Source organism: Coregonus clupeaformis, chromosome 21 (assembly GCF_020615455.1).
Source record: "Coregonus clupeaformis isolate EN_2021a chromosome 21, ASM2061545v1, whole genome shotgun sequence".
Taxonomy (NCBI): domain Eukaryota; kingdom Metazoa; phylum Chordata; class Actinopteri; order Salmoniformes; family Salmonidae; genus Coregonus; species Coregonus clupeaformis.
Genome location: NC_059212.1, coordinates 56,486,880 through 56,508,809, shown reverse-complemented (window position 1 = coordinate 56,508,809; position 21,930 = coordinate 56,486,880). Strand labels below are relative to the sequence as shown.

Below are 21,930 nucleotides of genomic sequence, written 5' to 3'. Positions count from 1 at the left end.
AGTCATGGCCTCTAAACCTTCAAGCTGCATACTGGACCCTATTCCAACTAAACTACTGAAAGAGCTACTTCCTGTGCTTGGTCCTCCTATGTTGAAGATAATAAATGTCTCCCTATCCACTGGATGTGTACCAAACTCACTAAAAGTGGCAGTAATAAAGCCTCTCTTGAAAAAGTCAAACCTTGACCCAGAAAATGTAAAAAACTATCGGCCTATATCGAATCTCCCATTCCTCTCAAATCTTTTGAAAAAGCTGTTGTGCAGCAACTCACTGCCTTCCTGAAGACAAAAAATGTATATACGAAATGTTTCAGTCTGGTTTTAGACCCCATCATAGCACTGAGACCGCACTCGTGAAGGTAGTAAATGACCTTTTAATGGTGTCAGACCAAGGCTCTGCATCTGTCCTCGTGCTCCTAGACCTTAGTACTGCTTTAGACACCATCCATCACCAGATTATTTTGGAGAGATTGGAAACCTTAATTGGTCTACACGGACAAGTTCTTGCCTGGTTTAGATCTTATCTGTCGGAAAGATATCAGTTCGTCTCTGTGGACGATTTGTCCTCTGACAAATCAATTTTAAGTTTAGGTATTTCTCAAGGTTCCGTTTTAGGACCACTATTGTTTTCACTATATATTTTACCTCTTGGTGATGTCATTCGGAAACACAATGTTAACTTTCATTGCTATGCGGACGACACACAGCTCTACATTTCAATGAAACATGGTGAAGCCCCAAAATTGCCTACCCTGGAAGCATGTGTTTCAGACATAAGGAAGTGGATGGCGGCAAATTTTTTACTTTTAAACTCGGACAAAACAGAGATGCTAGTTCTAGGTCCCAAGAAACAAAGAGATCTTCTGTTGGATCTGACAATTAATCTTGATGGTTGTACAGTCGTCTAAAAAAAAACTGTGAAGGACCTCGCCGTTACTCTGGACCCTGATCTCTCTTTTGACGAACATATCAAGAATATTTCAAGGACAGCTTTTTTCCCCATCTTCGTAACATTGCAAAAAATCTGAAACTTTTTGTCCAAAAATGATGCAAAAAAGCTCATCCATGCTTTTGTCACTTCTAGATTAGACTACTGAAATGCTATACTCTCCGGCTCCCCGGATAAAGCACTAAATAAACTTCAGTTAGTGCTAAACACGGCTGCTAGAATCTTGACTAGAACCAAACAATTTGATCATATTACTCCAGTGCTAGGCTCTCTACAATGGCTTCCTGTTAAGGCTAGGGCTGATTTCAAGGTTTTACTGCTAACCTACAAAGCATTACATGGACTTGCTCCTACCTATCTCTCCGATTTGGTCCTGCCGTACATACCTACACGTACGCTACGGTCACAAGACGCAGGCCTCCTTATTGTCCCTAGAATTTCTAAGCAAACAGCGGGAGGCAGGGCTTTCTCCTATAGAGCTCAATTTTTATGGAATGGTCTGCCTATCCATGTGAGAGACGCAGACTCGGTATCGACCTTTAAGTCTTTACTGAAGACTCATCTCTTCAGTAGGTCCTATGATTGAGTGTAGTCTGGCCCAGGGGTACGAAGGTGAACGGAAAGGCACTGGAGCGACGAACCGCCCTTGCTGTCTCTGCCTGGCCGGCTCCCCTCTCTCCATTGGGATTCTCTGCCTCTGACCCTATTACGGGGGCTGAGTCACTGGCTTACTGTTGCTTTCCATACCGTCCCTAGGAGGGGTGCGTCACTTGAGTGGGTTGAGTCACTGACGTGATCTTCCTGTCCGGTTTGTCGCCCCCTCGGGCTCGTGCAGTGGAGGAGATCTTCACTCAGCCTTGTCTCAGGGTAGTAGGTTGGTGGTCTGTTAATATCCCTCTGGTGGTGTGGGGGCTGTGCTTTGGCAAAGTAGGTGGGGTTATATCCTGCCTGGTTGGCTCTGTCTGGGGGTATCGTCGGACGGGGCCACAGTGTCTCCCACCCTCAGAGCCTGTTTCCTCTCTAGGTTTCTTCCTAGGTTTCTGCCTTTCTAGGGAGTTTTTCCTAGCCACCGTGCTTCTACATCGGCATTGCTTGCTGTTTGGGGTTTTAGGCTGGGTTTCTGTATAGCACTTTGTGACTGATGTAAAAAGGGCTTTATAAATACAATTTGATTGATTGATTGACATAATGTCAATGCTTAGCCTACCCTAGACGATGCTTGGCCATTCTTCTAGAGTAAAACTACTACAAATGAGTGGCAGATCAGTTGAATTCCTATCCTGGTCTCAGATCTGTTTGTGGTATAATGACTTGTCATGCCCTTACTACATAAAATGTTTTTATTGAATAAGTGCAACATAAATCCAAACCACACTCCTCTCTCTCACCCTTCAGGCGACTCCTCAAAGATGCTGTGGCAGTCAGAGCTCTCCAGCATCAGACTCCTGCTAAGACTCTGGCCCCCTGTGTGGAAATTAGCGAAGGAATGAGACATGGGGGACATCCCCTTCCCCCCTGCCGTGTCCCCCCCTGGGCCCCTCTTCTCCTGGCCAGACAGCCCGTACGACAGGCCGTCCAGGGCCGGGTTCAGAGACCGGGACATGTAGGTGTCGGCGGACTGGGGACGGCAGAGGGGCGAGGAGGGGTAGGGGGACAGCTTGCTGATGAGCGGGGTGAGGAGGTCTGCGTAGCTGGCCTTGGCGGGCTTGACCAGGCGGTCCACGTGGATCTGAAGCAGCTTCTGTTCGAAGGCGCAGGAGAAGACACTGTGGGACAGGTTCTGCATCCAGGAGAGTAAGGACAGATCCATGTCATCACAGCCGTTCCCACACAGCATGTCTACCCCCAGGAGCACCTCGCCCTCCGTGATCTCCTCGCCTGTCGCCTTGCTCTGGAGTCAGTGGCACACAATATATTAGTTAGTCAATCAATCAGTCCATCAATCAATCAATCATTAAACTAACTAACCAATCAATCAACCCATCCATCCTATTCACCAAGCATGAAAATCATATTATATGATATAAAATACATTATTTGTACAATGCCTTGTAACAGAACACTTGGATCCCCCACCTGACAGAACTCGACACAGCACTCATACAGAACTCCTTTAATGAGGAGCTGGAAGAGGCGGTTCCCTGAGGCCCTGAACCCCGCCTCACTCAGCTTCCTGTCTGCAGGGATGAACTCTGCCACCATTGTGCACGCCTCCTCAAAACAGTGCACCCGCGCTGTGCTGGGGTTCCAGTCCTGGAGGGGAAACATTATGCAACTTATACTTTAGTCATTTAGCTAAAAACCCATCCACACATATGACACCAGGGTCGTCTCATAATAATACATTTGGAGACAGTTGGAAAACTTCCACATTGAAAAAATAAGATAGTTATGGATGAATAATACAACATATGCTATAGAGTTATGGATTCATAATATTACATATGTTTATTATCTATAGCTATATCATAAGTGCTCATACATGCTTATAACAATGTAATAATGCCCTTTGATACCAGCTTTCAGTAAACTGTTACCAACATTTCTTCAAAGTAAATATTAGCATCAATCACAGAGCTAGAATAACAGTACGATGCCTACGATCAGATTCATTATTGTTATTATTTATAAATGAACAGGTACCAGGTATCAGATGCCATAACTATAAAATGTGTCATGCCTTAAACTCAGCGTGGTTGGTGAGACGAGGCAGAGTGAGGAGCAGACATAGCTTGCTGTAGTCATCTTTAGAGGGACAGAACTCCTCCAGAGCATGAAGACACTTCACCGCCTCCTGCATGGTGAACTCCAACTGTGAGAGAGCGAGTTTAGATTTTGGGCCACCTCACATTCACTCATGTTTCCCCTCACATGTAGCAGTAGGCAACTTGATGCAGTGTAGAGGGTTCTCACAAAAACAAAACATGCTTTTATGCACATTTATTCATTTATTTTATGCATATTTATTCATTTCTAGAGGCAATGTAGCACTATCCATCCTCATCCCTCAAGACTCAACATTCCCTCAGAGACAGAGAGGATGAAAAATTATGTTTTGATCATCAAAACCCAGAATGTCTGTAGATCCTGTAGAAGAGTAGCTACTTGTTATCGGTTTCTGAGGCCAAGATTATAACTGCCAGGGTATAAGGGCTCAGATCTCTATCATGTCCAAGGAAAACAATGTCAGCGTTGCTTTGAAGTGCTTCGAATAAATGTGTGAAAGAGATTTTCACGAGAAACAAATCTAGACCTAACACAATAAACACATAGAAACTTGCTAAATCAGACTCACGTGTCACACACACTAACTCATGCTGGGCAAATGATCAGAATTGGGCTGCCTGTGTAAACACAGCCTTATACACAAACACAGGAGGAGCCCACACTAATCGAGTCAGGAGACAAGCTGGACTCAGATCTGCACTGTCTGTGACAACGCTCATATAGGACAATGAGTAGAGAAAGCTCAATGATTGTGTGTTTACTAGGAGCAAAAAAGAGGCAGTGACAGATGGAGAAAGAAAGGAGGGCTGTTTGGTGATTCCTGGCTCATTCAGAGGGAGACAGAGTAAAGGAGACAGAGGAAAGGAGACAGAGGAAAGGAGGCAGAGGAAAGGAGGCAGAGGAAAGGAGGCAGAGGAAAGGAGGCAGAGGAAAGGAGACAGGGAGATGGAATATGTAATGACAGAGACAGACACAACTAGAACAATGTCCAGCAAGGAAGGAAGGAAGGAAGGAAGGGAGAGAGAGAGACCCTATTCATACTACAGCTATTAGCACATAGCTGATGTAAATCCCTGTACATAGCTGATGTAAATCCCTGTACATAGCTGATGTAAATCCCTGTACATAGCTGATGTCACACTTGAAATATCTATCTTTTTTTAAACCTTTTTGAGTGCAATATTTACTGTTAAATCGTAATAGTTTGTGTTCTCATTTTTGTTTATTACACTTGCTTGGGTAATGTAAACACCCCCTTTAATTGAATTGAGAGTCTATTCTTTGTCTGTTGACTCACATGCTGTGGCTCGTCCTCAGCAGACATTGCGTTGTTCACACACAGGGCCTCTAGAAACTTCTGCTTCAGGACGATGTAACGGAACCTACGACAACAAAATAAAGTATAGGCCCAGAACATGTCTCAGAAAAGTCATTCAAACCCTGTACATTCTAGCCTAGGTGTCAGGTTGCTAATGTATAGTTGGTTTGCAAGGCAATAATGTAGCATTGCTAAGTGCAGAAATGGGCAGGTACAGTCAGACTACGTCTGTGTCGTATTAACGAAGCCTCACCTTTTCCTGTCAAACTTGTCCATGCACTCCAGCGGCTGAATAAACTGAAGCACCTCGTCCCACTGCCCATCCAGCACCAGTTGCCTGGACAGAGATAAACAATTCAACAAAAAAGGTGAGATAATAAATCAGGTGTAATATACTCAATAAAGAGTTCAGTCTTAGTGACACCTAATGCAGCCCGTTACGTGCTCTGAGCCTATTCACACCAACGAACCAAACATGTACACAAAGGATTCTCCAATTCACTTCCCTGCTTGCCATCTCCTACTGAAACAGATTGTCATGATTGGTCAGTGTAATAAAGGGGCAGATAAAAGACAGGCAGTGAATGGTCACCCGGTAACAGTGGGGCCCTCTGTGTGAAAGGGGGTCCAACTCCAATCAGACATTTCACAAACTCAGCTGAGTGGAATGCCAAAGAGGCGTAACAGTTCACTGCTGGCTGACATTTAAAAGGGGCACTCCAATCCAGTTTATCATAGAGGTGGTCTGGATCATTATTGCATGAACAAAGGAATTTATGCTACACTTTCTGAACATTGTGTTTCAGCATTAGTTTAGCATCCAGTGACCTATTAATATGAGCCTGAAAAATGCCACTTCCATGGAGTTAATGAAAATTCTTTGGAATGCTGAACAGCAACAATTTCATCTAATTAGTCTGTCAACTGTTGTTGTGCAGCAATCGCTTATGGAGGTGTCTTGATATCCTATGGGAGAGCCCCAAACCCTTTGTATTTCTAACACTATCCACATAGTGAGACCCAAACAGTAATGCCAGGGTCATATTCATTAGGGCACACGTAATAAAACATTTTGCAACAGAAAACGAAAATGGACGTTCTTTATTGGATAGCCTAAGTCCAGGTAGTCTCTCCCTGTTTTAGTTATTTTTTGCCGTTTGGCGCCTAATGAATACGACCCAGGCCTTTGTGTACCTGAGGAAGAGCATGTCGTCAGAGTAGAGTCCGTTGATGACGCCGCTCTCCTTCTCCAGGGCCAGCATACTGATGTGGAGCTTCCTGGAGTTGAGGAAGTCTAGGATCACCTTGATGATCTCCACCTCCTTCACATTGATGATCTCCTCCGCTGTCATGGCTACGACGAGCTGACACACACCAACAACAACAAAACTCAGGGTAAGTATACAAACCATAAACTGAGGCTCTCATGTTGATTGTAGAAAGGCAGCCTAGTATCTGTTTGGTAAACAATAAATTCCTAATGTAACGTTATGTCTCTTTATTGCCACACTGTGTTCAACCAAGTATTTTGTTGCTCCTGATAGTTTCACTTGGCCAACAACTGGTACAACTGACCTTGCTTACTTTTGAATAGGCTTTCAAGAAGTCTAGCCTAATTTATTTCAATCCCTCCCAGAAAATAAGCACAGGAAACCTAGGCCTACTCTGTGCGCCTACTCAATGTGAACGACATGACAAAATCCTCAATTGCACATAATGGAATCAAGCCCCAAATCTGACCACTGTGATTAGCAGATTAACAGCAGATCAGCGTCAGTACAACGTCTGCAGCTGAGAGTTAATCCAATCACACACAGCTGTGCTATTAATTGTGAAGTAATAACAGTAACACATTATGGATTAGGATCGCATTACTGGTAAATTGACAAAGTTTGGAAACCCCATGCCAGGAAGGCTAACAGATATGAACTGTAACCCATCATATTTAATCTCACTCTTGTTCAAGGGTTCACCTGGGGATAAAAATAGGATAAATACCATTGACTGAGGTTACTGTCATGATAATTAGGATTTGAGTCTCAAATTACGACAATTGCCATCAACCCTACAACTGCAAACAAGTTATATTACTGCAGATTTCATTGATTGATTTACTGCTTAGGCTACAGTTGCACAGGGAGAAAGAAGCCTGGATGCTGACTAAGGATTTAGATAGTTATGTCAATAGTTCTGCTATCTTGGTGTTGCATTGCAATCTGCATTGTTGACAAGGTGTCCAAGCAAGTGGTTACAACATTCTGCTTATACATTTAGTTTAGGAATAGGTGCTTTCAACAAAGAACAAGGTTAGATATCTGGCAATCAACAAAACAGGCCATTCAGAAAAGAAAAAGAACAACCAAACTGCATGCAAAGAGTCACTGCTGGCGACACTTACAGCAGCAGTGGCAACAACGTAGCAGCAAGGAAACTATGCGCAGCGCAACACCTAAAAATAGGATGAACTAGCTAACTAGTTAATTATAACTTGTAGGTAAGGGTTCCAATAAATCAACATCTATTTACAATCTAGAACTAACTAACCATGTAGCTAGGCACTGCAGCTATGGGTGGGGTTCAAACACATAAAATTAGCTTTCTAGCTAAGTAGCTAGCTAGCTGCTTCACCCCAACCTGTTCTTGTCTGATGTTGTGAAATAAACGACAAGACAAGCACATATTTATCTGAAATATTAGCAAGCTAACTAACTACCTAAAACAGCCTATGTTAGCTGGTAGCGACATACCACGACAAGTACTGTTGTCAGGAACGCACACCCAAAACCGCGATGACAGATTCAGATCATGACCAGAAGAATGGCTAGCCAGGCCAAGCGAGAGACTCATCATCCGCTAGCAGCACAGACGGGATGGGTGGCGAGGCTTCCCACGCATTAACAAACACGCCCTCAATGCGATTTAAAGCTCACCTTGGTCTAAAAATACATGGGCTGAAAACACGCTCCTTAGATTTGTTTCTGTGTTGTTGAAAATCGTAGCTGTCACGGCGATTCTTCTTCGTTTCGTTCGTCAGTCTCTTTTGTTGTTTCTCTCTCCCTTTCTGTTGTCTTCTCTGCTCGATTTCTACTGCTGCTAGTCGCATGCTACCCAGCCCCTTCCGTTGTCAAGCGCACCGCTTCGTCTGTCTACCAATCAAATCCCATCCATTTTCACAGGGGCGCCCCAAGCATCGCTTCTCTTGCAAATCAAAACCGCATAGCCTTTGGGCTACCGATCGACATTCCTACCATCCATTGAACATGAGCATCAAATAAACTGTCATCAACTTCCAATTATGCCACGTGCAATGCGATAATTACTTGTCAGGAGAGGACAGGATGGTGGATGGATAATCCCATGCCTTCACCTCCCAGATTAGGACGTGTTCCATTTACATGTAATCGCAGAATCACAGTGGAAAGTGCAACAGTCGGGTAAATACAATTAAATGCTTGAAGGACATGGCCCTCTGAAAAGGTTTAAAGAGGATTAAGACAGACAGTGATACGAAGTAAATCTGGTTGGTTTTATTCTCATTTGATTGCCTAAAGTTGCTATTGGGTGCAAGAGAGGACGAATAGTGGGTGCCCCCGCACATTGACTCTGTACCGGTACCCCCTGTATATAGCCTCCCTACTGTTATTTTATTTTACTGCTGCCCCTTAATTATTATTATTATTATTCTTATTATTACACTTATTTTCTTAAAACGGCATTGTTGGTTAAGGGCTTGTAAGTAAGCATTTCACTGTAAGGTCTACAGCTGTTGTATTCAGCGCATGTGGCAAATAACATTTGATTTGATTTGATATCTCAATCATTAGGTTTTCTATGAGAAATTATGTAATAGGTAACAGTAAAATGACAAGCTGGCCTCGGGTTGCAGGTTCAAGACCCACTTGTTCTGTAATGCAGTAACAACAAAGAATCAAAAAATTTGATTCAAGTGGATAACCAAGCTTCAAAAACATAAATCACAAGTTTCGATGAAAATTTACATTTTAATATAGTTCAAAGGAATATATAAAAATAACATAAATACATGATCATATTGACAGGGTTAAAATAAAACTAATTTAGAATGGGAAAAACACAGAATAGCATCTCATACATATCTGATTATCCACTACTGACAATAGTATGCAGCAGGAAACAGTTTGCAGTCAGTTCTCTCTCTATTTGTTGCCCGTCACTCATACAAAACATATTTTCTTTTGAGACAGATGTGCTGCTCACATGAAACCTCAAAATGGAAAATGGTTTACGAAAAACACTTATGACAAAATACTGTATATAATGTACAGCATAAACACGGCTTTGCTCCAAAATAATAATAATGCCAGTTTCCTTCCATAGGTTAGAGGAATGTAACATGTTGAAGCATAATGTAACAGATGTTGTGAAAGTCCAGTAGGAATGTTTCATATTTCTGTGATCTACATTATGTAAGTATGCAGTTATACAACAACAAATACTGCAATCTACAGTGGGAAAGCATCATGAATTGCTATTGATGAATTACTCTCAATTGTATATGTACACATACATGTATTGAGGACTACTTTGAGTGTAAATGGAATTCAACAGTTAAGATACTATCCACAATAAAGTAAAATGCTTTTGAATATCTGTGAGGTCCAAACACATACTGTATCCCAACAAGGACTTTTATAAGATATTTTCTCTGAATTGCACAGGCTCATGACACAATTTGTGAAACTTGCTGCTATTCTAAAGCTTGAAATCGTCCTGTCAGTGACATTGAAAAGTGATTACACACGTACATTTTTTAAACAATAAAAGGCCCCATATCCGTCCATATTAAATGATAAACGCTAGTTTGACTCATTCATTTTGAATGGAATTGGTATTATATACAAACTAAATGAACTTATACAGTTATATAGTCTTTACTTATATTTATATTTATGTCAATGAAATTTAAAAAGCCTTTAAAAGACTTCCAAAGCCTTATCAAAAACATAAAATATATTAAGTCAGTTGCTGACATTCCCGTGAAACTAGATGATACTTAAATCAATGATTTACTAGTTCTTATCGAAAGTAACGACAACCTATTTCTGAGGTATTCTCCTCACTCAATCTTGGCACTTATTTACACATTACACAAACCCAACTGCTCACTCTCCTCTTTCAGCCAGAGAGAAAAGCAAGCCTCACACACAGCCAATCGTCCTGTACTCACAAAAACATCACAACTGGCGCTTAAATATGACATAATCGCTGCACTTTCATATGACACACAAAACAAGCATAAGGCCAAACATGATGAACAGGGAGACCTCAAACTCTGTCTATTTGAGAGAGATGACATTCAGTGCTTCAGTGGTCTGATTCAGTAAGGCCTTCATCAGCCCCCCCCTTTTTTGGGCACATGAGAACATGGACACCCACGCATGCTGACGAACACACACACGCGTGCTCCATTAGAATGACTCTGGGTCCCACACACACAGTCTTGCATAACAACAACAATGTCCCTTGAGACTTGTGTTTTTTTTTCTTCTACATTCCAGTTGTGCATAATTTCAGCAGTGTTCTCTTAAGAAGAAAAATCCTTCTACATAATCATTCAATTATACTGTATATCAGATATCAGACCCAGATGAATGCTGAGTGTAAGTGTTCATGGAATATCTTACTGGCAAGGAACATTAGAAAGCTGGACTCATTAGCACCGTTCATACCAAACCAGACCCTGTAATATCCCAGGTCATACCCAGACCTGGGTCCGTTCCGTGGTCGGATAACCCACAAAGCCTCCCCTCAGTCCTCAACTATAACCCAGGACACCTAGCAACAATATCCTTGGTTTGTTATGAAAACGGCTTGTTGCTGTGACTACTTGAGACTACCCAGTTTCTTGGGTGTGCCCTGTTTCTTGGTCTGCCACAGGTGGGGGGTGATGGTGATGGCGTCTACACTAGCCGACATGGTCTTGGCCGGGATGTGGCTGAACTGCTTCCTGTCCGAGTTGTACTTGTACAGTCCCTCGATCATCTTGGCCGTGATGCTCTTGGGCCCGATGCCCGCCAGCTTGGTGATCTCCTCCGTCTCTGGACAGTAGGAGTACACCGAGCGGAACTGGCAACCCGTGTCCCGGAATAGAACCAGGAAGTTATTGGCCCCCGACCTCTCCATTTCCTGAAAGAGATAGGGAAGGAAAAGAAAGGAACAAAACGTGAAGTAAAAGAGTAAAGTAAAATGAGAGAAAAAGAAACAGTGTACATCAAACTGCCTACATCTATTATCTTGTTCTTCTGCTCTTCGTTGACCTTGCCCGCCAGGCAGCAGTGGGCCAGTGCATTCTGGATGATATGCTTGTTGGACTTGGCACTGGGCTCCTTGTACAGCTTTGGGCCTGAGGGAAGACACAGATACCAGCATAAGGAATGCAGTGACAAACTAACAGAAAGTCAGAACAGCCTGTTCTACACATGGACCACAGAGCTCCGGTATACTGCAGTAGTGTGGTCTCCTTTTGAAAGCAGAATACTGTGATTGTAGTGTAGCGGGCCGTACCTGTGTACTCTTGGTTGGAGGGAGTGGAGGAGGTTGTGGACTCGTTCTCCCAGTCCTTCTCTCCATTACGAGACGGGCAGGACGACAGATTGCCCTCCGCAGAGTCTGGCCTAGCAGAGTCTGGCCTAACAGAGTCTGGCCTAGCAGAGTCTGGCCTAGGGATGTACACACACACACACACACACACACACACACACACAAGTACAACGACACACACACACACACACACGCACACACACACACACACACACACACACACAGGAACAAGAAAAAACACATGCCAGAACACACAGAATAACAGACACACACAGAGACACGTTCACAAAAAACAGACACAGAGACACAGACAGACAGACACAGAGAGACAGAGAGAGACAGACACAAAGACACAGACACAGAGACAAACACATAGACAGACACAGAGAAACCAGGTCAGACACTGTGACACAGTTCTCCCAGGCAGCCCTCCTTGTTCCCTCCTATTACATCCTGCACAGTGATCTCTCTGTGGCTGGCATCAGATCAGAGGCATGTGCACTAGAGCAAAGCAAAGCTACAGTCCAGTCCTTCATTCTGTCTGCTAGGATATGGAGCAGAGACACTGCCGTAGGCTGCAGCAGCTTTAGGCAGCAGTACAGTAACAAGACACACAGTATCCCACTGCAGCAGGCACCCTCATGTCCCAGGTCCAGGCTCAGTCATGTCCTGGTTGGGGTTAGGGTTCATGTGTAACCTAGGTCCAGGCTCAGTCATGTCCTGGTTGGGGTTAGGGTTCATGTGTAACCTAGGTCCAGGCTCAGTCATGTCCTGGTTGGGGTTAGGGTTAAGGCGTCCACATGCTTCCCAGCCGAAACACTTCTGTAGAGTTGGTGTATATATTATGATGACATTTTGTGACGTTTTTGTTTGCTTTGGACTTTGGGCTATTCGGGCACAGCATTTTTTTCTGGAGGCAAGCCGAAGTCGGTGATTGGTCAAGTCGGTGATTGGTCAACAGTAGGGATTCATCAATAAAGTCTTTGTTGTCATTCAACGAATAATAATAATATGCCATTTAGCAGACGCTTTTATCCAAAGCGACTTATAGTCATGCATGCATACATTTTTGTGTATGGGTGGTCCCGGGGATCGAACCCACTACCTTGGCGTTAGAAGCGCCGTGCTCTACCAGCTGAGCTACAGAGGACGAGAGATGACTTGTTTTCATGCACATTTTTTCTTTGAAAAATACTGCACCTAACATCTTAGATAGATGTAAAATTGTGCGACTAAGATCTCCTCTGCAAAAATGTCAAAATTAATGACAGATTTGGGCACCTGTATACAGCCATTCTGAAATTAGCCCACCAAACTACCTAATCCCCATATTGTTATTTATTTTGCTAATTTGCACCCCAGTATCTCTATTTGCACATCTATTACATTTTTACATTTACATTTTAGTCATTTAGCAGACGCTCTTATCCAGAGCGACTTACAGTTAGTGAATACATTTTTTTTTTTTATTCTTAAAACTATCATTCCAGTGTTAATACGAAATTGTAACTATTTGCACTATGGCGTATTTATTGCCTTACCTCCATAACTTACTGCATTCGCAAACACTGTATATATATTTTCTGTTGTATTTTTGACTTTATGTTTTGTTTACCCCATATGTAACTCTGTGTTGTTGTTTTTATCGCACTGCTTTGCTTTATCTTGGCCAGGTCGCAGTTGTAAATGAGAACTTGTTCTCAACTGGCTTACCTGGTTAAATAAAGGTTAAAAAAATAAAAAAATGATTTGAGTCATCTTAGATTAATTTGGACTATTTTGAGGAAGTGTATGGTGTCTAAAAATGGACGAACCATAGTATTGCATTTTTCAAGTGAAGGGAGTATGCGTGCACAATCGTTTGGTTCGGCTAGGCGCCAGCATACAAAACAAAGGGACTGTGATCCACGTGATGTGTTTTGGGGGACAACTGTGATTCAGAGGGAGTCTGGCCGTGGGAGTCAGTGCCTGGGACGGGAAAGTGTCTGCCTGCTGCAGCTTGGATGGCTCTGGGTCTAGTATAGAGGCAACAAGAACACACAGCAGCTAAACATAGAGCAGTTATCATGGAGCAGTTATCATGGAGCAGCTAGTCTGGAGAAGTTATCATGGAGCAGCTAGTCCGGAGAAGTTATCATGGAGCAGCTAGTCTGGAGCAGCTATCATGGAGCAGTTATCATGGAGCAGTTATCATGGAGCAGCTAGTCTGGAGAAGTTATCATGGAGCAGCTAGTCCGGAGAAGTTATCATGGAGCAGCTAGTCTGGAGCAGCTATCATGGAGCAGTTATCATGGAGCAGTTATCATGGAGCAGCTAGTCTGGAGAAGTTATCATGGAGCAGCTAGTCTGGAGAAGTTATCATGGAGCAGCTAGTCTGGAGCAGCTATCATGAAATAGCTAGTCTGGAGCAGGTATCATGGAGTAGCTATCATGGAGCAGTTATCATGGAGCTGCTAGTCTGGAGCAGTTATCATGGAGCAGTTATCATGAAGCAGCTAGTCTGGAGAAGGTATCATGGAGCAGCTAGTCTGGAGCAGTTATCATGGAGCAGTTATCATGGAGCAGCTATCATGGAGCTGCTAGTCTGTAGCAGTTATCATGGAGCAGCTAGTCTGGAGCAGCTATCATGAAATAGCTAGTCTGGAGCAGTTATCATGAAGTAGCTATCATGGAGCAGCTAGTCTGGAGCAGTTATCATGGAGCAGCTAGTCTGGAGCAGCTATCATGAAATAGCTAGTCTGGAGCAGTTATCATGGAGTAGCTATCATGGAGCAGCTAGTCTGGAGCAGCTATCATGAAATAGCTAGTCTGGAGCAGCTATCATGGAGTATCTATCATGGAGCAGTTAGTTTGGAGTAGTTATCATGGAGCAGCTAGTTTGGAGCAGTTATCATGGAGCTGCTAGTCTGGAGCAGGTATCATAGAGCAGTTATCATGAAGCAGTTATCATCGAGCAGCTTGCATGGAGCAGCTAGCATGGAGCAGTTATCATGAAGCAGCTAGGCTGGAGCAGATATCATGAAGCAGCTAGTCTGGAGCAGGAATCATGGAGCAGCTATCATGGAGCAGCTATCATGGAGCAGCTAGCATGGAGCAGTTATCATGGAGCAGCTAGTCTGGAGCAGTTACCATGGAGCAGCTAGTCTGAAGCGGATATCATGAAGCAGCTAGTCTGGAGAAGCTATCATAAAATAGCTATCATGGAGCAGCTATTTACATTTTAGTCATTTAGCAGACGCTCTTATCCAGAGCGACTTACAGTTAGTGAACACATATATATATTTTTTTATACTGGCCCCCCGTGGGAATCGAACCCACAACCCTGGCGTTGCAAACACCATGCTCTATCAACTGAGCCACATCCCTGCCGGCCATTCCCTCCCCTACCCTGGGCCAATTGTGCGCCGCCCATGAGTCTCCCGGTCGCGGCCGGCTGCGACAGAGCCTGGATTCGAACCAGGATCTCTAGTGGCACAGTTAGCACTGCGATGCAGTGCCTTAGACCACTGCGCCACTCAGGAGTACATGGTACCGCTAGCATCGAGCAGTGTCATGGAGCAGCCTCAGAGCAGCGCTACAGCCGAGAAAGAGCAAAGTCGGTCAGGCAGAAAGCGGAGCAGAGGCAGGAAGCTAAAGGCATCATGTATGAATTGAGGCAGAAGCAGTTGTGGTACTGAGGAGAATGATTCTGTTGTTTTAAAATAGGTCATTGGCCATCATTTAACTGATACAGCATGCATGTGAAATAACATCTATTATCAATCAATCAAATGTATTTTATATAGCTCTTTTTACATAAAAAACATATAGATGTGTTCTCTATGTCTCAGTTCATACTTAGAATTTATGTTAGTATACTGTATGTGGCTTGCTCAAACATTATCAAAAAATATATGTGAGTTCTTTAAATAAACTCAGCAAAAAAAGAAACGTCCCTTTTTCAGGACCCTGTCTTTCAAAGATAATTTGTAAAAATCCAAATAACTTCACAGACCTTCATTGTAAACACTGTTTCCCATGCTTGTTCAATGAACCATAAACAATTAATGAACATGCACCTGTGGAACGGTCGTTAAGACACTAACAGCTTACAGACGGTAGGCAATTAAGGTCACAGTTATGAAAACTTAGGACACTAAAGAGGCCTTTCTACTGACTCTGAAAAACACCAAAAGAAAGATGCCCAAGGTCCCTGCTCATCTGCGTGAACGTGCCTTAGGCATGTTGCAAGGAGGCATGAGGACTGCAGATGTGGCCAGGGCAATAAATTGCAATGTCTGTACTGTGAGACGCCTAAAACAGCGCTACAGGGAGACAGGATGGACAGCTGATCGTCCTCGCAGTGGCAGACCACGTGTAACAACACCTGCACAGGATCGGTACATCCGAACATCACACCTGCGGGACAGGTACAGGATGGCAACAACAACTGCCCGAGTTACACCAGGAACGCACAATCCCTCCATCAGTGCTCAGACTGTCCTCAATAGGCTGAGAGAGGCTGCACTGAGGGCTTGTAGGCCTGTTGTAAGGCAGGTCCTCACCAGACATCACCGGCAACAACGTCGCCTATGGGCACAAACCAACCGTTGCTGGACCAGACAGGACATGCAAAAAGTGCTCTTCACTGACCAGTCGCGGTTTTGTCTCACATGGGGTGATTGTCGGATTTGCGTTTATCATCGAAGGAATGAGCGTTACACCGAGGCCTGTACTCTGGAGCGGGATCGATTTGGAGGTGGAGGGTCCGTCATGGTCTGGGGCGGTGTGTCACAGCATCATCGGACTGAGCTTGTTGTCATTGCAGGCAATCTCAACGCTGTGCGTTACAGGGAAGACATCCTCCTCCCTCATGTGGTACCCTTCTTGCAAGCTCATCCTGACATGACCCTCCAGCATGACAATGCCACCAGCCATACTGCTCGTTCTGTGCGTGATTTCCTGCAAGACAGGAATGTCAGTGTTCTGCCATGGCCAGCGAAGAGCCCGGATCTTAATCCCATTGAGCACGTATGGGACCTATTGGATCGGAGGGTGAGGGCTAGGGCCATTCCCCCCAGAAATGTCCGGGAACTTGCAGGTGCCTTGGTGGAAGAGTGGGGTAACATCTCACAGCAAGAACTGGCAAATCTGGTGCAGTCCATGAGGAGGAGATGCACTGCAGTACTTAATGCAGCTGGTGGCCACACCAGATACTGACTGTTACTTTTGATTATTTTGACCCTCCGTTTGTTCAGGGACACATTATTCAATTTCTGTTAGTCACATTTCTGTGGAACTTGTTCAGTTTATGTCTCAGTTGTTGAATCTTGTTATGTTCATACAAATATTTACACATGTTAAGTTTGCTGAAAATAAACGCAGTAGACAGTGAGAGGACGTTTCTTTTTTTGCTGAGTTCTGTCAGATGGGGAATTTTTTTGTAAAAGTGAATTGATTGATCAATCTGGACTGTGATGCAGCAGTATAAACATAAAAGCTAGATCAAAGTCTAGGCCCTTGGCTGGTAGAGGGAGCCCTTACTAACCTTCCCTTTCTCTCTTTGGGAGAGCTTAAAAAGAAAGAGATATGGCCTCTCACAGTGCCTAGTTTACTGCTTCTGGGGGGTCTGTGCAAAACAGAGGGGAAAACAGAGGAGAGAGAGACAGGAATAGAGCGAGGAAAAGAGAGAGACAGGAATAGAGCGAGGAGGAGAGAGACAGGAATAGAGTGAGGAGAAGAGAGAGACAGGAATAGAGTGAGGAGGAGAGAGACAGGAATAGAGCGAGGAGGAGAGACAGGAATAGAGCGAGGAGGAGAGAGAGACAGGAATAGAGCGAGGAGGAGAGAGAGACAGGAATAGAGCGAGGAGAAGAGAGACAGGAATAGAGCGAGGAGGAGAGAGACAGGAATAGAGCGAGGAGGAGAGAGAGACAGGAATAGAGCGAGGAGGAGAGAGACAGGAATAGAGCGAGGAGGAGAGACAGGAATAGAGCGAGGAGGAGAGAGAGACAGGAATAGAGCGAGGAGGAGAGAGACAGGAATAGAGCGAGGAGGAGAGAGACAGGAATAGAGCGAGGAGGAGAGAGAGACAGGAATAGAGCGAGGAGGAGAGAGAGACAGGAATAGAGCGAGGAGGAGAGAGACAGGAATAGAGCGAGGAGAAGAGAGACAGGAATAGAGCGAGGAGGAGAGAGAGAGGAATAGAGCGAGGAGGAGAGAGAGACAGGAATAGAGCAAGGAGGAGGAGAGAGACAGGAATAGAGCGAGGAGGAGAGAGAGAGGAATAGAGCGAGGAGGAGAGACAGGAATAGAGCGAGGAGGAGAGAGACAGGAATAGAGCGAGGAGGAGAGAGACAGGAATAGAGCGAGGAGGAGAGAGAGACAGGAATAGAGAGAAGAGGAGAGAGAGAGGAATGAGCGAGGAGAAGTGAAACAGGAATAGAGCGAGGAGGAGAGAGAGACAGGAATAGAGCGAGGAGGAGAGAGACAGGAATAGAGCGAAGAGGAGAGTGACAGGAATAGAGCGAGGAGGAAGGAGAGACAGGAATAGAGCGAGGAGGAGAGAGAGACAGGAATAGAGCGAGGAGGAGAGAGACAGGAATAGAGCGAGGAGGAGAGAGACAGGAATAGAGCGAGGAGGAGAGAGAGAGGAATAGAGCGAGGAGGTGAGAGAGAGGAATAGAGCGAGGAGGAGAGAGAGACAGGAATAGAGCGAGGAGGAGAGAGAGACAGGAATAGAGCGAGGAGGAGAGAGACAGGAATAGAGCGAGGAGGAGAGAGAGAGGAATAGAGCGAGGAGAAGTGAAACAGGAATAGAGCGACGAGGAGAGAGAGACAGGAATAGAGCGAGGAGGAGAGAGAGACAGGAATAGAGCAAGGAGGAGAGAGAGAGGAATAGAGCGAGGAGAAGTGAAACAGGAATAGAGCGAGGAGGAGAGAGAGACAGGAATAGAGCGAGGAGGAGAGAGAGACAGGAATAGAGCGAGGAGGAGAGAGAGACAGGAATAGAGCGAGGAGAAGTGAAACAGGAATAGAGCGAGGAGGAGAGAGAGACAGGAATAGAGCGAGGAGGAGAGAGAGACAGGAATAGAGCGAGGAGGAGAGAGACAGGAATAGAGCGAGGAGGAGAGAGACAGGAATAGAGCGAGGAGGAGAGAGAGAGGAATAGAGCGAGGAGGAGAGAGAGAGGAATAGAGCAAGGAGGAGAGAGAGAGGAATAGAGCAAGGAGGAGAGAGAGACAGGAATGAGCGAGGAGGAGAGAGAGACAGGAATAGAGCGAGGAGGAGAGAGAGACAGGAATGAGCGAGGAGGAGAGAGACAGGAATGAGCGAGGAGGAGAGAGAGAGGAAGATTAAGATGCAGAGGTTAAGATCCAGAGTGAAAACAGTTCTGATTGCTTTACATAGACAAGTCATAAGACACATTAATGTCCTCTTGAAGGCGTATTCATGCTTTTGATGCTCTTTAAGGCCTTGGTTGTATCGTAGCCAGCCTGGGTGCCAGTCTGTTTGTGCTCAAGTCAACTCCTTTGACATTGTCATGCCAAAATAGTTGGCTAAACCAGGAACAACATAACTGTATGGTCATTTTAATCAGGCAATAGCTGGCCTCACCTGGGGGTCCTCTTATCTCCCAAGTTGCTGTCATTGTCGGCCAGGTTGAGGGAGGCCAGGGACATACTGGAGATTGAGAACCCACGCGGTCGAGTACCTGGACGAGGTAAACACAGAAGACATGTTTGAGTGTGTGTGCGTGTGAATATGTGTGTGTACTAAATACACATCTATGTGTAAAGTGAGCATGTGCATAGAGTGCGTGTGCGTGTGTATCTATCTATAGTGTGTGTGTGTGGTATGGTTTTACTATCCTTGTGGAGATACCCGAGCCTACAATGTGAAAATATGTCTGTGCCCTTGAGCAAGGCACTTAAGCCTAATTTGCCCCAGAGGTGCCGTACTACTATGGCTGACCCTGTAAAACAACACATTTCACTGCACCTATCTGGTGAATGTAACAATAAAAAAATAAAACATATAAAAAATATTTTAACAAATATTTTAATTTGTCGGTCCCCACAAGAAAAAATGGTATTTAAGGACTAGGGGTTAGATTTAAGGTTACAATTAGGGTTAGGGTTAGTTTTAGCGTTAAGTTTAGGTTAAGGGGTTAGGGAAAATAGGATTTTGAAATGGAATACATTTTTGGTTCCCCACAAGGATAGTAAAACAAACACGTGTGTGTGTGTGTGTGAATCTGTGTGCATACTGTAGTGTGTGTGTTACCTGTGCCTCTGACGGGGGGCTTGGGTGACTCCATGACATCCCTGTGGATGGATTTGGGGCGTGGCTTCTTTTTAAGACTTCCATGGCGGGGCCTGACATCCATATCCTCCACCTGCTTCAAATGCTTCCTCCTCATGTACTCATTCTTTATGTAATCTTTCCTCTGCTTTTCATCCTCTCTCTTCTGCTGCTCCTCCTCTCCTTTCAGCCTAGGGAAGAGGGACAGGAGAGATGACAGGCTTCAATACTTCTGTGGGATTACCAAATAAGAGGGAAGTTACTAAGGGGTGGATTTTCACTTAGTCACCCATTGACATCATTGCATGACTACATTCCAATTGGATGTTAGGATTCACCACTCTCTGAATAAAAGAGAAGTAGCTTGGGTCTGAAACCAACCCCGAACGGTACTTTTCAGACTCCCTAAAGGTAAATTTACAGACCTCCTAAAGGTAGTCTTCAGACTCCCTAAGGGTAGTTTTCAGACCCCCTAAAGGTAGTTTTCAGACTCCCTAATAGTAGTTTTCAGACTCCCTAAGGGTAGCATTCAGACCCCCTAAAGGTAGTCTTCAGACTCCCTAATAGTAGTTTTCAGACCCCCTAAAGGTAGTCTTCAGACTCCCTAAGGGTAGCATTCAGACTCCCTAAAGGTAGTTTTCAGACCCCCTAAAGGTAGTCTTCAGACTCCCTAAGGGTAGCATTCAGACTCCCTAAAGGTAGTTTTCAGACCCCATATAGGTAGTCTACAGACCCCCTAAGGGTAGTTTTCAGACCGGGCATAAGAGTGGGAAAGGCCCTGAAGGTGCAGACTGACCGTGCTTCCTCCTTCCTCTGCTCCTGCTCCAGCTCCAGCTGCTGTTTCTTCTCCTGCGTCTCCTTCTCTCTCCTCTGTCTCTTCTCCAGCAGAGCAGCCCTCTTCACCGCCATGTCCTCCTCTCCCTTCCCATCGTCCTGGAGGGGTACGGGGTGGAGACAGAGTCAGAAATAGGTTGGCAAACTGTTTTTGCATTTCAGAATTTAAATGGCTGCCATGTTGACACCAAAGTTCTACTTAAGAGTGGAAATTGTAATCTTCTTGTCATGGAACGATTGGTGCCAACATGAAGGCTAGTTTACAGAACTTCGTTTTTTTGTAGCTCCAGAGACTAAATGAGATCAGACAGCATTGTCACATCCTCTCACTTCAAAGATCGCTCATCAAGATCGGTCAAATGTATGTCAGGGGGAATTCAGGCATACATTCCATCATGGCAGATGTATATGACCAATTTTAACCAGTTAAAGAGTATGTTGTACAGTGGAGGCTAGTTTTCCAGATTTTAGTTTTTTACTGGAATAAGGACATTTGTGCTTCTTCCTCTATTTTTTTAAATTTTTTTATTTCACCTTTATTTAACCAGGTAAACCAGTTGAGAACAAGTTCTCATTTACAACTGCGACCTGGCCAAGATAAAGCAAAGCAGTGCGATAAAAACAACAACACAGAGTTACATATGGGGTAAAACAAAACAAAAATCAAAAAAATACAACAGAAATACAATTAATATACAGTGTGCAAATTTAGCAAGTTATGGAGGTAAGGCAATAAAATAGGCTATAGTGCAAAATAATTACAATTTAGTATTAACACTGGAATGATGTGCAAGAGATGATGTGCAAATAGAGATACTGGGGTACAGATGAGCAAAATAAATAACAATATAGGGATGAGGTAGTTGGGCGGGCTAATTTCAGATGGGCTGTGTACAGGTGCAGTGATCGGTAAGGTGCTCTGACAACTGATGCTTAAAGTTAGTGAGGGAGATAAGTGTCTCCAGCTTCAGAGATTTTTGCAATTTGTTCCAGTCATTGGCAGCAGAGAACTGGAAGGAATTGCGGCCAAAGGAGGTGTTGGCTTTGGGGATGACCAGTGAGATATACCCGCTGGAGCGCAGACTACGGGTGGGTGTTGCTATGGTGACCAATGAGCTAAGATAAGACGGGGATTTGCCTAGCAGTGATTTATAGATGGCCTGGAGCCAGTGGGTTTGGCGACGAATATGTAGTGAGGACCAGCCAACAAGAGCGTACAGGTCACAGTGGTGGGTATTAT

The 21,930-nt window shown here is 44.5% G+C and overlaps 2 protein-coding genes across 5 annotated transcripts in view; both read right to left on the bottom strand.

The window, feature by feature from the left end:
* The window catches only part of LOC121535466 (WD repeat-containing protein 47), a 50,203-nt gene extending 41,957 nt beyond the window's left edge, over positions 1 to 8,246 (bottom strand). Inside the window, exons 1-7 of one of the 2 annotated variants that reach the window (XM_041842568.2) lie at positions 7,925 to 8,246; positions 6,189 to 6,358; positions 5,248 to 5,331; positions 4,974 to 5,058; positions 3,630 to 3,761; positions 3,026 to 3,202; positions 2,338 to 2,840 (exon numbers count right to left, since the gene is read on the bottom strand). In XM_041842568.2, the coding sequence (XP_041698502.2) occupies positions 2,338 to 2,840; positions 3,026 to 3,202; positions 3,630 to 3,761; positions 4,974 to 5,058; positions 5,248 to 5,331; positions 6,189 to 6,346 (1,139 nt within the window). In that variant the 5' untranslated portion in view covers positions 6,347 to 6,358; positions 7,925 to 8,246. The other variant, XM_041842569.2, reaches the window with a different exon arrangement.
* Positions 8,247 to 8,981: 735 nt separating this feature from the next.
* Positions 8,982 to 21,930, bottom strand: part of LOC121535465 (calmodulin-regulated spectrin-associated protein 2-like) — a 94,271-nt gene continuing 81,322 nt past the window's right edge. The window contains exons 16-22 of one of the 3 annotated variants that reach the window (XM_041842565.2): positions 20,653 to 20,789; positions 19,839 to 20,047; positions 19,170 to 19,266; positions 17,101 to 17,181; positions 11,538 to 11,692; positions 11,258 to 11,376; positions 8,982 to 11,159 (exon numbers count right to left, since the gene is read on the bottom strand). In XM_041842565.2, the coding sequence (XP_041698499.2) occupies positions 10,857 to 11,159; positions 11,258 to 11,376; positions 11,538 to 11,692; positions 17,101 to 17,181; positions 19,170 to 19,266; positions 19,839 to 20,047; positions 20,653 to 20,789 (1,101 nt within the window). In that variant the 3' untranslated portion in view covers positions 8,982 to 10,856. The remainder of the gene's footprint in view (positions 11,160 to 11,257; positions 11,377 to 11,537; positions 11,693 to 17,100; positions 17,182 to 19,169; positions 19,267 to 19,838; positions 20,048 to 20,652; positions 20,790 to 21,930) is intronic. The other 2 variants (XM_041842566.2, XM_041842567.2) reach the window with 2 other exon arrangements.